The 13,298-nt window shown below is 36.7% G+C and overlaps 2 protein-coding genes across 5 annotated transcripts; one reads left to right on the top strand and one right to left on the bottom strand.

Moving 5' to 3' along the window:
* Window positions 1-4,094: 4,094 nt before the first annotated feature.
* On the top strand, window positions 4,095-11,126 carry LOC113358838 (LRR receptor-like serine/threonine-protein kinase GSO1). Of its 4 annotated transcripts, none has more exons than XM_026602555.1 (4): window positions 5,347-5,500; window positions 7,034-7,103; window positions 7,299-7,552; window positions 8,035-11,126. In XM_026602555.1, exon 4 carries the CDS (start codon window positions 8,160-8,162, stop codon window positions 10,884-10,886), a length of 2,727 nt encoding a protein of 908 aa, XP_026458340.1. In that variant the 5' UTR covers window positions 5,347-5,500; window positions 7,034-7,103; window positions 7,299-7,552; window positions 8,035-8,159; the 3' UTR covers window positions 10,887-11,126. The 4 variants fall into 4 exon arrangements, 3 of the variants coding, with proteins under 3 accessions (XP_026458340.1, XP_026458341.1, XP_026458339.1); XM_026602556.1 differs by lacking the exon at window positions 5,347-5,500 and adding an exon at window positions 5,574-6,891; XM_026602554.1 differs by lacking the exon at window positions 5,347-5,500 and having other exon boundaries at window positions 5,574-7,103; window positions 7,975-11,126.
* Window positions 11,127-11,588: 462 nt separating this feature from the next.
* Window positions 11,589-12,634, bottom strand: LOC113360762. The gene is made up of 2 exons (XM_026604227.1): window positions 12,232-12,634; window positions 11,589-12,139 (listed from the first exon to the last, which is right to left on the bottom strand). Exons 1-2 carry the CDS (start codon window positions 12,632-12,634, stop codon window positions 11,589-11,591), a joined length of 954 nt encoding a protein of 317 aa, XP_026460012.1.
* Window positions 12,635-13,298: the final 664 nt, after the last annotated feature.

The following is a 13,298-nucleotide window of genomic DNA, read 5'->3' as shown; positions in this document are numbered from 1 at the left end:
ATAGATAGTAAGGATGTGACGAATAAGAGAGGGATGGTTTCCTTGAGAGGCAATTGAGAGACGGTAAGGATGTTGATGAATCGGAAGCAGAGGGGTTCTTTAAGAGACTACTCAGAGAACATCACCTTATAAAACATCACCTTATAAAACATTTTTGCCAACAATAAATTAAATTTGAGTTGTTGTATTTTTGTTGGCAAGAGTTTAATCACAACCTAATCAGATGACGTTTGCAGTTTGGCCTAGATTTCTATTTTGATGGAATTGAAGTCATAAACAATGAGATTGTGAAAGCTACTGCATATCGTTGGATTCATACTGGGATTGATAGATTAACATTTAGCTTAGCTTAATCATGAGGCTAGCAGATAATTAAGACATTGCACGAACAATGAGGATTGGATATTTTCAATGACCGATATTGTTGACTTGGATTAATCATATCAGTTGTAATAGCTTTCATTCTGAATCTTGATTTATTTTTTTCTTAGTTTTCAGAAATTTACAACTACTCTAGGATGAATGGATTATGAGTCTAAAAATTTACAACTACGTTTTAATGGATTACAACTATGTTTCTCTAAAAATGCCAGGATGAAATCAGGAGAGTCCCACTCAAAACAAACTACATCCTACCTTGCATGCTTTTCTAGAGAGTATGAACGACACTATTTGCGTCTCATTTAGTGAATGAACAAGCCCATCTACTAAAATTTCTTAATACTATTTTTTGTAGTTCACCTTACACCTTTCATATTCATTCCATGATGACTATTCATTTAAAATCAGATTATGGTAGTAGTAATAAGATGTGATACATGCCATCCAATGCCAAGATCGCTCAATTTTTGTACCATTAACTTATTTTACAATCTATGTCGGCAAATAGAGTATCACAAACGGTGTCTGTTACTAACTTAGGTATACATTTTGATCTAAATACAGTAAGTGTTACCAAAAGCAAAAACATATTGTATAAAATTTGAAAAATAAAATAAAAGAGAAGGTAGTGCTTTCCCCCTCCTTTTCTTTGGTCATCCGCCATAAGGTATTAAAACAAAACGAATAAAAAAGTAATAATGTTACATTTCAGGACAACAACAACGGCTCAAAGCTCGTGCCGTAACATCCTAGTAGTTAACAATAGGGAGTTGGATCCTAGAGGAGCACTTAAGTTAGCACTTGATTCTTAACACGAGTATCTGAATTTCAAAGAAAGACATAATAGTACATTTTCTTGATTAGATCATCTTCGACGGGATGCATTTTATATGATTTTCAATATTTAGGGTTGGCAATCCATTTTGTATTAATATAATTTTTTTTTTATCTCTAATAACAAGTACTCATACAACGATATGGCGAGTGCGATTTTCATCCAACTCCAGGGAGTTGGAGCTGGAGGATGAGTTGGCCGCTATATGCAAGTATATGATATGATACATAATAAAAGTAGGGAGTATCTAGCAGGTGAAGTAAAACACAAGAAGTGGGTGTTTTGAGGTAGAATATTGTTATGATTTTGTTTATTTACTTTAAGTTGTAAAAATTGACCACGAAGAGAGATGTTGTATACATTCTAAAATTTATCAAGACAAAGTCACATTAATTAAAACCATATTTATGTGTTATACGAATTGATTCACGAAGAGAGATGTTGAAGTGCTACTTTGAATAGAAGATTTCAAATGCAAATTTTCCAATTATCTTTAGAATGCAAATGTTGGCAATGTCATGATGTACTAATTGATTTCAAAGTATTCTCTTTAAGATGATTTCTTAATCTCCAATACGTTAAAGGTATATAATTAGTAAATCTGGTTCCAATTGTTAGACTACTAAATAATGATATCTTTTCATAGTACATTGCAATTGGTGTCGATTCCTATCATACCTGGTGCGTAGCACGGGTTTCAAGCTAGTGTATTATTAAGTAGGAAATACCATATGGTCCTAGGAATAATATATTAGAGAGAGTCTAGTCCAGTTGACTCAGTCATGTGTCTGTTTGGTCCTATTTGGGAAAATATATTATAGTTTGGTCCTAAAAATTATGGTTTGGTCCTAGGGTGATGTCATGGATGATGTATTTTTCATTGTGTGGTGGCAGAAATATCCTTATATTATTGTTTGATCCTAGAAAATAATGGTTTGGTCCTAGGGTGACCCATTACTAGAAAATATCTTATTCTCAGATTTACTTTCTCTCTCATCTTCTTTTCTTTTTCTGATCTACTTTTCTCTCTCTCTTTTCTTTTTTTTTTCTTGATGATTTGATCAGATTTGATGTTGAAGACGATGACGAACTCGATCTACTTGATGAAGACGACGACGATCTCATGTTGCTGCTGTTGCTTGTGTTGAAGATGAAGATGAACTTTGTTTTTTAGGGTTTTTTCTGTTGCCGTTTTGATAAAGAAGAAGATGAAGACGATGATGTTGTTGTTTCTGTTGAAGTCGACGATGATGTTGTTGTTTCTGTTGAAGTCGACGATGAAGATGATATTGAAGACGTCGATGAATATGATGTTGTTGAAATCGATGAAGAAGATGAAGATTTGGGTGTTTTTCGTCGTTTTTTGTTGCTGCTGTTGTTGAAGATGAATGACGACGATGAATTTTGATGAAGTTCTTTGCTGTTGCTGTTGTTGTTGAAGATGAAGATGATGCTGCTGATGTTTTTATATGGAGTTCATTCCAGAAATGAAGTCTGGTTTGTATAGGTTTTTATATGGACTACATTTCTGGAATGAAGTCCGTTTTATTATGTTTTTATATGGAGTTCATTTATGGAATGAACTCTGTTTTTTTAGGTTTTATATGGAGTTCATTTTCTGGAATGAACTCTGTTTTTTTAGGTGATTTCTGAAAAAATAAGCAGAAATTAACATGAGTTCATTTTGAAGAATGAACTGCTACAAAAAAAAATTAACACGGAAGAGTATTTTTGTCCATTTAAATACTTTTAAATAATTATGAACCAAACAGTAAAGGCATTTGACCAAATGACCAAACAGACATTGGCCCACCTAAAAAAGAATCAAACCATATTTTTCCCTATTATTAATTATATAAGACATCCTTTGAATTATCCACACCTTCAGAATTCAAATCCGCCGAATGTTGGATTCGACCAGGATGAGGCGGAACAACAAACCAATCCGGACCACCGTAACCCGATTGAGTTTGAACAGGTGATGTACACTCATTTGTAGGGCTGAACATGGTTTCGGTTTTCCGCTGGAACCGGACCAAACCAGACCAATTAGAAAGAAACCAAACCGAACCATTTCCTAATGGATTGGTTACGGTGTAGAAAGTGGAAAACCGATAGTGTTGGTTTTGGTTTGGATTGACCTCTAAAATCGAACCAAAAACCATTGGAAAACCGATTAACTTTTAAACTTAATTTCTATCGTTGATTTACAAGTATTAGATTCTACCCATTGATTTAGAGGATAAATAGAAACCCTAATCTAATATTTCATTATGATACTCTCCCTATTTCTCTTTCTCCTTCTCTCAGTCGTCTCCCTTCTCCACCCCCAACTACAGCCGCTGCTACTCGATTTTTTTCTTCCCGTCTTCCTTCTTTTTTATTTGTCAATAACTAAATTAAGATATATTATATATTTTCTTTTGTCTTTAGAATTGGAGTAAGCTTTAACTATTCTTGATATTTTTTTATTTTTTTTTGTCTGTAAATTTGTGTAAACCAGTACTATCGGCAACTATGATTTTTATATCTGTAAATTTGTGTTTTCTTTTGTTTTGGTTTTACATAATTATTGGTTAACCAAAAATCACTGGGACAAACCGAAACCAACTGGAACCATTTGGAAACCGAACCAATGGTTAATGGATTGGTTTGATTTAGATTTTTAGAAACCAATGTATTGGTTTCGGTTTTGGTTTGACTAGAAACCGAACCAAAACCGAACGTGAACAGCCTTACTCATTTGCCTTCCGCAGCTCCGCTTTGTCGAGGTATCCTTCGTCTCTTTCACACGTGGTAGGAACCCATGTCGTGGCTAGCGTGCGTTAGCTCAAATTCCCTCGAAGCATTATTACTTTCGCACAACCCAAGACCGAGAGGCATCTTCAAGTTTGGTGATAGCTTCAATCTTAAGCGGACTCTGAAAATATCTCTGTTTTGATATCTCCATCTCTTAGGGTTAATCGTTGGAACAGCAGCAGCAGCAGCAGCAGCAGCAGCAGCAGCAGCAAACAGTAAGAAGCTCTAATTTCTTTACGACCTAAGTTTCAATTTCATCTTCAATCCAGATTTCAAAATCTGGGTTGGCCTGTTTTCTGATTTTGGAATCTCGATCAAGGAGAAAAAAAAAAAAAAGGAAGCATGGCAAAACGTTTTAAACTAGGTTATGCATTCACACAAAAGAAGAATTTTATCCAGGATTCATTACTGAATGAATCAAAACAAAGAGGTATTGATCTTATTAAGATAGATACTGAGACACCATTGATAGAACAAGGTCCATTTGATTGTATTTTACAGAAATTGTCTACTGAGAGTTGGATTAAACAGTTAGAAGAATATTCATTACAAAACCCTAATGTTTTGATTATTGATTCTCCTTCTAAAATTGAAATCCTTCATGATCGTATCTCAATGTTACAAGTTGTGGAAGATTTGAAAATTGATGGTCAAGTGAATGAAACTGAAACGGCCACTTTTGGTATCCCTAAACAGATTGTGATTAATGATGTTGGGCCATTGGCAGTGGAGGGATCAAAATTGAAATTCCCTGTGATTGCCAAGCCTTTAGTTGCTGATGGGAGTGCGCTGTCCCATAAGATGTCATTGGTGTATAATCACAATGGTTTGAATAAACTTGACACCCCGGTTGTTTTGCAAGAGTTTGTTAATCACGGTGGTGTTATTTTCAAAGTTTATGTTGTTGGTGATTATGTGAAATGTGTGAAGAGGAAATCGTTGCCCGATATATCTGAGGAAGAATTGGATGGGAAGGATCTGGAAGAGAGTTGTGTAACGTTTTCGCAAATTTCGAATAAGACGAGTCAAGAACGAAGTGGGGTTATGTGTAATGAGGCAACGCATATAGAAGATGCTGTAATGCCGCCGGATAGTTTGGTTACTGATATTGCTAGAGGGTTAAGACAAGCTATGGGATTGCATTTGTTTAATTTTGATGTCATTAGGGATTCTAAAATTGGTAACCATTATGTTGTTATTGATATTAATTACTTCCCTGGGTATGAAAAGATGCCGTGTTACGAATCTGTTTTGACGGATTTCTTTTGTGATCTTAGACAAAGAAAGCAGAACTTATTGAGTGAGGACATGAAAAAGGAAGAAGAGTAGTCAGGTGATGGATTCTGTCAAGTAGGAGAGAAGGCTTGTGAGAAATAATTGGTTGTCTGCTGCAGGTGAAGAGCACTGACGAATCATTTAGAACAGACGATGGATGGGTGCAATCTCTGATGGAAGGTTAATGGATTTTGCTGGACCGATTCAAAGGTAAAGTTCTTCTTATTTTCGGGAATTCCAGATGTTGTGGTGGGGTTGTTTAGCTGTATAATTAGATAGATATACTTTGTTTTTATACCTCTCAGGTTGCGTTTTTTTTGATGTCTCATGATGATATTCGTATATACTGATGTGGTACCAGAAGTAGTCATTGTCTCAAATTTACTTGAAGTTTTAGGAAGTTCAAAGATAAATTCAATGATATTCCTCGTAATGTTCACAAATGATGAAACCTTCAGTGCATGGGATTTGCAATTTTGCAGATGAAATTTACACTTTCAATAGCTTTTGGTGATGTTACTTGGATCTATTTTCATTACTTTTTTTGTGGTTGATGCATTAAGTTAGTTTATGGAAACTAATCTTCATAACTCGTTACAGAAGCCTAATTTAGATGCATTTGTTCGCTCCCTATCCAGATTTTGTTCTTACAGACAGAATCTGGTACAGGCAACGACATCTTATTATATTGTGTTGGCGTTATCACTTTTTAGGGCTTAGTTTATATTTCTTGTTGATTAATGTAGTGTCAGGGAGCTTTGAGCATCTTTTGTATGCGCTTAACTTTGTGTTGTTGGTCATTCTGTTTGTTACTCCATATATGTATCAGGGTTGTTATAGATAGAGGTAAAGGGTTGGCAGCTCTTGTTGGCTGATAATTTGTTTAATTTGTGAATGGTCCTCCCATGCATCATTCGCTCCACTGTGATCCCTGAGTCAGTGTCATTTGCCACAAGAACTTCGAGGAGATTTCTCAACTGTGAGCAAACTGTTTCTCCATTGTTAGATCTTTTAAACCCCGTTTACTCTGTTGATGATGTAAGACATTAGCCTTAATCATGATTTACAAGAAGTTAGATATATGGATGTGTGTTGCCTGCAGAGAAATTATTTTTTATTTCAGCTTATACCAAATAAAATCCTTCTTTTTATATTAACCTAGATGGTGTTATTAGGCAGATAGTTCAGATGATATTGCCATCCGCATTTGGTAGCTTCCCATTTTCGTCATTTTCGTCATTTTTTTTTTTGGATTATGGTCTTGAAGCATCTTTTTCATAGTTATCCCAGTCTTTTATGTCGGTGGTGGTATTATGCTAGTAGTCATACCATCTAAGAAGGCCTTTTGATATTGTTTTTGCATCGTCTTCATTATATATAATCTTACAAGTTAATCTCTAAAAAATGTTTGGCGATTGGTTCCGATGGGGGAAAGGTGCTAGCTGACAGCTTGCATAGTGGTCTTTACTTTCACTCTCTGACATCCATCAAAATGTTGCTGGTTGATAGCTTATTCTTCCTCCCCCCCCCACCCAGCTAGAGGTCAGATTGTTGGATGTAGTGATTCTTTGACAAGTGCAGAATAATCCCTTTTCCTTCGGGTATTGTTTCTATGGCTAGTTGGTGATCACATACTGCTGACAGTTGCAGATCTTTAAGGATTCTACAGGACCTTACCATCTGTCTTTTCCCACTTTTTCGTAATTTATGAACGTCCACTATTTAGTATTTCTGTCATTGCAGGAAAACGCCCAATTTACACTATTCAGCGGCGGAAATATATGTCTATTCCGGATTTTACTAAAATAAGAAGGTGGGTTAATTATTCTTATGACTCTAGAAAACATGGGTCTTACTCTCTTGGCCCTGGGGTCATAGAAATAATTAGTCAGTTCACTTAATTCCCACTAAGAACGTGAATGTTGCCAGCACCACGTATACTGTGCTTGTTGCAGTCATCTTTTTCCATTTTGCTTGCGTCTTGATTCACTGGGTTACAATGTTACAGCTTCATCCTTATGGTGCACACAAGTTCATCCTTATGGTGCACTTAAGAAGTTAAGAAGTATGTGGAATTGATTCTGGAAGAGTAAATCTTATGTTGGAGGGTTGCAGAATGTTCCAGAGCGTCAAGTCTGTTGACACTGGGAGTTCAAAAGACTTGATGCTCCATCTTAAACCATACTTCGGATTCCATCATAAACACTTACTCAAACAGTTTCCCCTAAGGCCCCAGCCTAAGTAATTCCTAGAAGAGACAAGGTAATTCCTCACGCAAACAGCTTTGCCTATAAGAGAAGCAGTTTTTTGTTAATTCTTTCTATATTGGATCATTCACTAATTACTATGTAAATAAGTTTAAAATAAAATACTAAATTGAGAAACCGTGTAAATGTAATCAACTCATTTCAGTCAATAAAACCAAATTCAACCAAAATAAACAAGTATTAACAGGGTTCCTATATGATGATTAGTCTACGTTTTGTTGATTTCAATATAAGTTCACCTACTTGATGATGTTGCAATCTTGGACACTTGTTCTTTTTTCAATTGTCATAATCCACCCTTAGCTTACACATAACCCCAACTAATAACAACAGATTCTCAATAACATGCTAGCTAGACAGACATGAAATTCATCACGATTTTTCTTCTTCTGCTCTTTGTTCGACTGCATGTTTTAGTTCAATGCTGCCATGACAAGGACAGAAAATCTCTTCTGAGCTTTAAAACGTTTCTCTCAGACCCTTCAGGCCGTTTATCGTCTTGGCAAGGAAAAAACTGCTGTAATTGGAAGGGAATTCATTGCTCTAATGACGCTTTACAAGTCATAAAGGTGGACCTGCGGAACCCAAAACCGGAGAAGTTTATGCGTAATCTTTATTCGGATGTCATTTCAACTACGTCTGAGCCATCTGATGCACTTAATGGTACAATTTCTCCTGCCCTCTTTAATCTTTTTCATCTCAAACATCTTGACTTAAGCTACAACAATTTCCACTACTCCAAAATCCACAATCGGTTTTCCAAGTTCAAAAGTCTTATTTACCTTAATCTGTCAAATTCCATGTTTTCAAGTCCTATTAAGAATCAGTTTGCAAATCTATCTACTTTGCAGTACCTCGATGTCTCGTGCTCATCAGTGATATTTGATTTCTCATCATTCTCTTATAGTATTTCAACATTAGAAGGATCCTATAATTACACTAGTTCGTATTTGCCTACTAGTTATGTTTCTTCAACTGATCTAAGTTGGTTAAGAGGGTTGATCAATCTCAAGGTTCTAAACTTAGCTGGTGTTGATTTATCGGTGGCTTCTTCAGCGCGTAGCACAAGCTGGGCTGAACCTATATCGGTGCTTGCCAACCTTAGGGAGCTATCACTCTCTGATTGTAGCATTTCTGGTCCATTTCCACTTCATGAATCTCACAATCTCTCACGTCTATTGCATCTCCGAATGGATTCTAATCCTTTGAGCTCACCAATTCCAATTCAGCTTGCTAATTTCACATCTCTTACAATCCTTGACTTGAACAATTGTCAGCTGCAAGATTCAATGCCATATCTTCCACAACTTCAGTACTTGGATGTCAGTGTTAACAAAGATCTCATGGTTGATCTCGTTCATATGTTCGATCATGCATGGCCTAAACTACAACTGCTTTCAATTACTTTGACTAATGTTGTTGGGCAGATTCCGAGTTTTGTTTCAAATGCATCATCACTGGTCTATCTTCTTGCATCACATTGTTCAATTCGAGGATCGTTACCAGATTCAATTTCAAAACTTGTGCAGTTACAATATCTAGACCTCAGCTTCAACTACTTGAGTGGTTCCATTCCTTATTCAATCTCCAATCTAAGAAATCTTCAAGCGTTAAATTTGTTTCAAAATGGTTTAGATGGTCCCATCCCAAATTCAGTATGTGAGATTTCCTCTCTCGCAGTTCTTCTTCTAAGAGACAACAATTTGAGCGGATCAGTACCAAGTTGCATTATCAATCTCCGAAAACTGCAGGTGATTGATGTTACAGGCAACAATTTGAACGGAACTATCTCATTTCCATCTATGTTCTTAGAGTTGAACCCTGTAATGATATCTTTAAGCAGCAACTTTCTAGACGTAAAGATAGATGTCAATTACTCGCTTACATCTGAATTTGAACAACTGAAAACCTTAGGCCTGCAAGATTGCAATTTGAAAGGGTATATCCCAACCTTTATTTGTAACATGACTCGACTTGCTCTGTTGGATTTGTCATTTAACAACCTCATAGGCTCTATTCCTTCTTGTATCTTCAAACTCCCACATTTGTCTTACTTAGATCTCTCAAACAACAAGCTAGAAGGAACACTACCGCCTTCGATATATCTTACTCAAGAATCCCCAATCTCAGTACTACAATTACAAAGAAACAAACTCCGGGGACCTCTTCCTCTTCCGCCGAAAAGTGTCGGGCTTTTTGATTTGTCAGATAATGAATTCTCTGGTGAAATCTCGGAGGAAGTAGGTGAAAGACTGTCGAAGGCTGCTCATGTGTCGCTATCTGGTAATAATCTTAGTGGCTCCATTCATTCTGCTATTTGTTCGCCAGGAAGTGGTCTAAAAGTTCTAGAGATCTCCAAGAACAAACTATCTGGAACGATACCCTCCACTCTAAAATATTGTAGTTCTCTTATTTCTCTAAATTTTGGTGCTAACAATCTCACAGGAAACATTCCCAATGAGCTTGAAAGAGCGAAAAATCTGAAGTTTCTTCAACTTTACGAGAACAATCTAAATGGTACATTTCCTACCTTCATACGACAATTGCAGTTTTTGGAAGTTCTCAGCATGTGGAGTAACAATCTTGAAGGTGGTATTCCGCATTTCCTTGGTTCATTAAGTAATCTCAGGATTATTTCCTTAAGCTCAAATATGTTAAATGGATCAATCCCGGAAGAAATTACAGATTTGCATAAACTGCAATTTTTAGACTTGTCAAATAATAAACTGTCTGGTTCAGTTCCTGAGAAGATTGGAAACTTGGAGATCCTAAAAAGTATGTCAAATACCAGTCTCGTGGTTGGTGACGTAATCTCACTGGTATATTCTGGCGTGGTACTACAAATACAGTGGAAAAAGGCGACAGAACAACTTGGGACGGTACACACTTACAATACTGGCATTGATCTTTCAAGAAACTTTCTAGAAGGAAACATCCCCAGAGATATTTGTCTACTTAAAGGTCTGAAGATGCTTAATCTGTCACATAACCACCTTCATGGTGAGATACCAATGAATGTCGGTAGCATGACAGGTTTAGAGTCATTGGATTTGAGTTTCAACAAATTGTCTAGAAATATTCCATTGTCTCTTACCCTGATCGACCCTCTCAGCACTCTGGACCTGTCTTACAATAACTTGAGTGGAATGATTCCAAGAGGTTCCCACTTTGATCTAGTCAGTTTGGATGGTTCAGCTTATGTTGGCAACACTTTGTTATGCGGTCACCCAACCAACAAAATTTGTGAACAGGTTAATCCTAGTATTAGCCTGCCAAATAGTAAGGGAAAGCAAACGTCAAGCTGGTGTTTTATGCTGCGTTTGCTGTAGGTATTGGAACTGGATTTTGGGGTTTTGTATTGGTTTTTCTTTTGCTTCTAAGAAAAAAGAGATGGTGGCTAGGGTATTGGAGATTTGTTGATGCTGTTGCATTGAGAATAATTGGATATGTTTTAAAGAACTGATGAGGGCTATGACTCAGTTGAGTGTTAAGTTTCTTCGAGTTTGAGTTGTTTGTTTAGGAATTGCAAATTATAGCTATAAAGAGGGGTGAAACTTTATGGTTTTCTTTATTTCCAAAATGATGAAGAGAATATCCAGAAGCTTTTCAATTATAAATTTCTAATGCATGAGCAGAACGGAAAAACTGAAACTGAAATTATAGCGCCACTAGTACATGAATGCATTGGTTTTGTCAGAACTGGCTTCCTTATCAGGCATATATTTTGTGGTGCATGCATATAAATTATCTAGTATTAAGAAGCATCACCCTGTTAAGAAGGCTATTATTGGGGCGTCACACTCCAGCTTCACTTGGATTCTTAATGTCCAAAAAAATGGTTATGGGATATCCTAGCACAACTTAAAATCCAAACCTAGACGTAAAATCACTTCTACGATTTTTAAGTTTTTATTTTAGTTAAAGGTGATGCTTAGAAGTGATGCCCCTCTAATGGAATGTGACGCCCCAATAATAGCCTTCCTTGTTAAGCCTGTACCTGTTTGGTTTAGAAAACGTGGGCACAAGCATGTTTACAGCTGGCTAATCTTCGCTCGAGGGTGGCCATCTACTATGTTTGTCCTCACATTTTCTTCTCCCAGTGCTTTCAATGAAACAAAGCTGTTGATGTGTGGTATGGGCATCTCCGTACCCGGGCTGCAGTATTCAGAAAAATTCCGAATTTGTTTCGGAGTAGCAGTATTTGTTTCCGGATTATAAAGACTGATGACGCCAAGGTCATTTGCGAATAATAAAACTGCACCCTTGTTCGTGATGGAAAATGGTTCACAGTAACTTTCCTTGAAATCTATCGTTCCCAATGTCCTGAATTCTTTACGCCAACTCCAGAAACTGTAATAATGCTCTCCTTCTTGGCAACTGCTACTGCTACTCTCTTCCTCATTGGTTTTTAAAAACCACAAGTCCCATTTCCAATATTGACCTAATTTACGATATGTTTCACCAAGACACAGACACCCCTTCATAACAAAAAGTTTGCCGCAGTATGGCACACCTGGAGGTGCAGGAAGCAAGTGGAATTTCTCATCTGCCAAATCAAAGACAACAATCTTTGGAGTTCGTCCTAAGATCCAATGAAGAGCTCCATTTACACAAATACTCGCGGCTCCAAAACTAGGGTCTAAAAAATAGTTGGTTTCTCCTGCACTTCTCCACCGGAAGCCACTCCCAAGTGTGTATACCTCGACATGTGACCCCTTGAAGGAATTTTTGTAATCGACTCAACTCTGACAACCTTGTATTTGTTAGTTTGAGGATCGTAGCCAAATCCATGTACGATTTGAACACCATCATTCTTGTCCAATTTCTCTTTGTTGATCCTTAACCCTGGAAGACTTGTGAATTCTTTGGAAATGGGATTACATATGTATAAAGCTGGTTTAGGTTCAGGTTCCTCTCTGTAGGAAACATGCACAGTCTTGACTGATATACAGATCAATCCATTCCATGTACCTACAAATTCACATGCCTCCAGCGGAAACTTAAAATTGATCTTCCTTGTGTAGTAGTTAGCGAGCTGCTTATCTCTATTCGACTCACCTTCCTCATGGTACTCCATATAATCTAACGCTCGAGCATCTCGGTTCCAAAAAACAAAACTCAACTTTGCAGAATCCAAATCATTATGATAAAGATTATGCACCTGCTCGTGTTGTTGTATTAATCCACGACCACAATGGCGCCAAAGATGTTGATAAGCAAAGTAAGTGGTCTTAGAATGGAAAAGTTTAACAAAATTTCTCCATGTTTTGCATACTAGTTTGCAATCTAAAACTAAGTCGGCTGGTAATCTAGTAAATATATTCAGTGTGATTTTTTCGGGTAGAAACTTTAGAGTACTCATTCTCGGATCTGCCATGTCTACAGAGGGAAAAACAAGCAATATAAACCACAAGCAATATAAACATTATTAAGGTAGAACATTAAACATTATTAAGCAATATTCAGGTAGAACATTATTAAGCCACAAGCAGTATAAACCCTAACCTGATGTATCTTGTTTTAACTTTTAACCACGAGTTAAAAGTGAAAAACCGTAGGTTTGCTTAGTAATTTAAGCAATTATTACAAAGAAAGTTGGTTTATACTTATGGTGGTTTGTATGTAGAATTTTAAAGGTGGAATTTATGGGTTCATGGGATTTGGTTGAATTACGTTTCCTAAGGAGTATTTGGAATCACGTTTCCCACGGGAATCAGTTTTCCAGCAAATTCTTTGTATGG

This window comes from Papaver somniferum, chromosome 3 (assembly GCF_003573695.1).
Source record: "Papaver somniferum cultivar HN1 chromosome 3, ASM357369v1, whole genome shotgun sequence".
In the NCBI taxonomy this organism is placed as follows: domain Eukaryota; kingdom Viridiplantae; phylum Streptophyta; class Magnoliopsida; order Ranunculales; family Papaveraceae; genus Papaver; species Papaver somniferum.
This window is presented reverse-complemented; position numbering and strand designations above follow the sequence as displayed.

Bases quoted from the DNA above. Each gene is read 5' to 3' on its own strand.
- LOC113358838 (XM_026602555.1), top strand. From the start codon at position 8,160: ATGCGTAATCTTTATTCGGATGTCATTTCAACTACGTCTGAGCCATCT.
- LOC113360762 (XM_026604227.1), bottom strand. From the start codon at position 12,634: ATGGAGTACCATGAGGAAGGTGAGTCGAATAGAGATAAGCAGCTCGCT. The intron at 12,140-12,231 runs GTGGAGAAGTGC...ATTGGATCTTAG, and splicing joins ACACTTGGGAGTGGCTTCCG to GACGAACTCCAAAGATTGTT.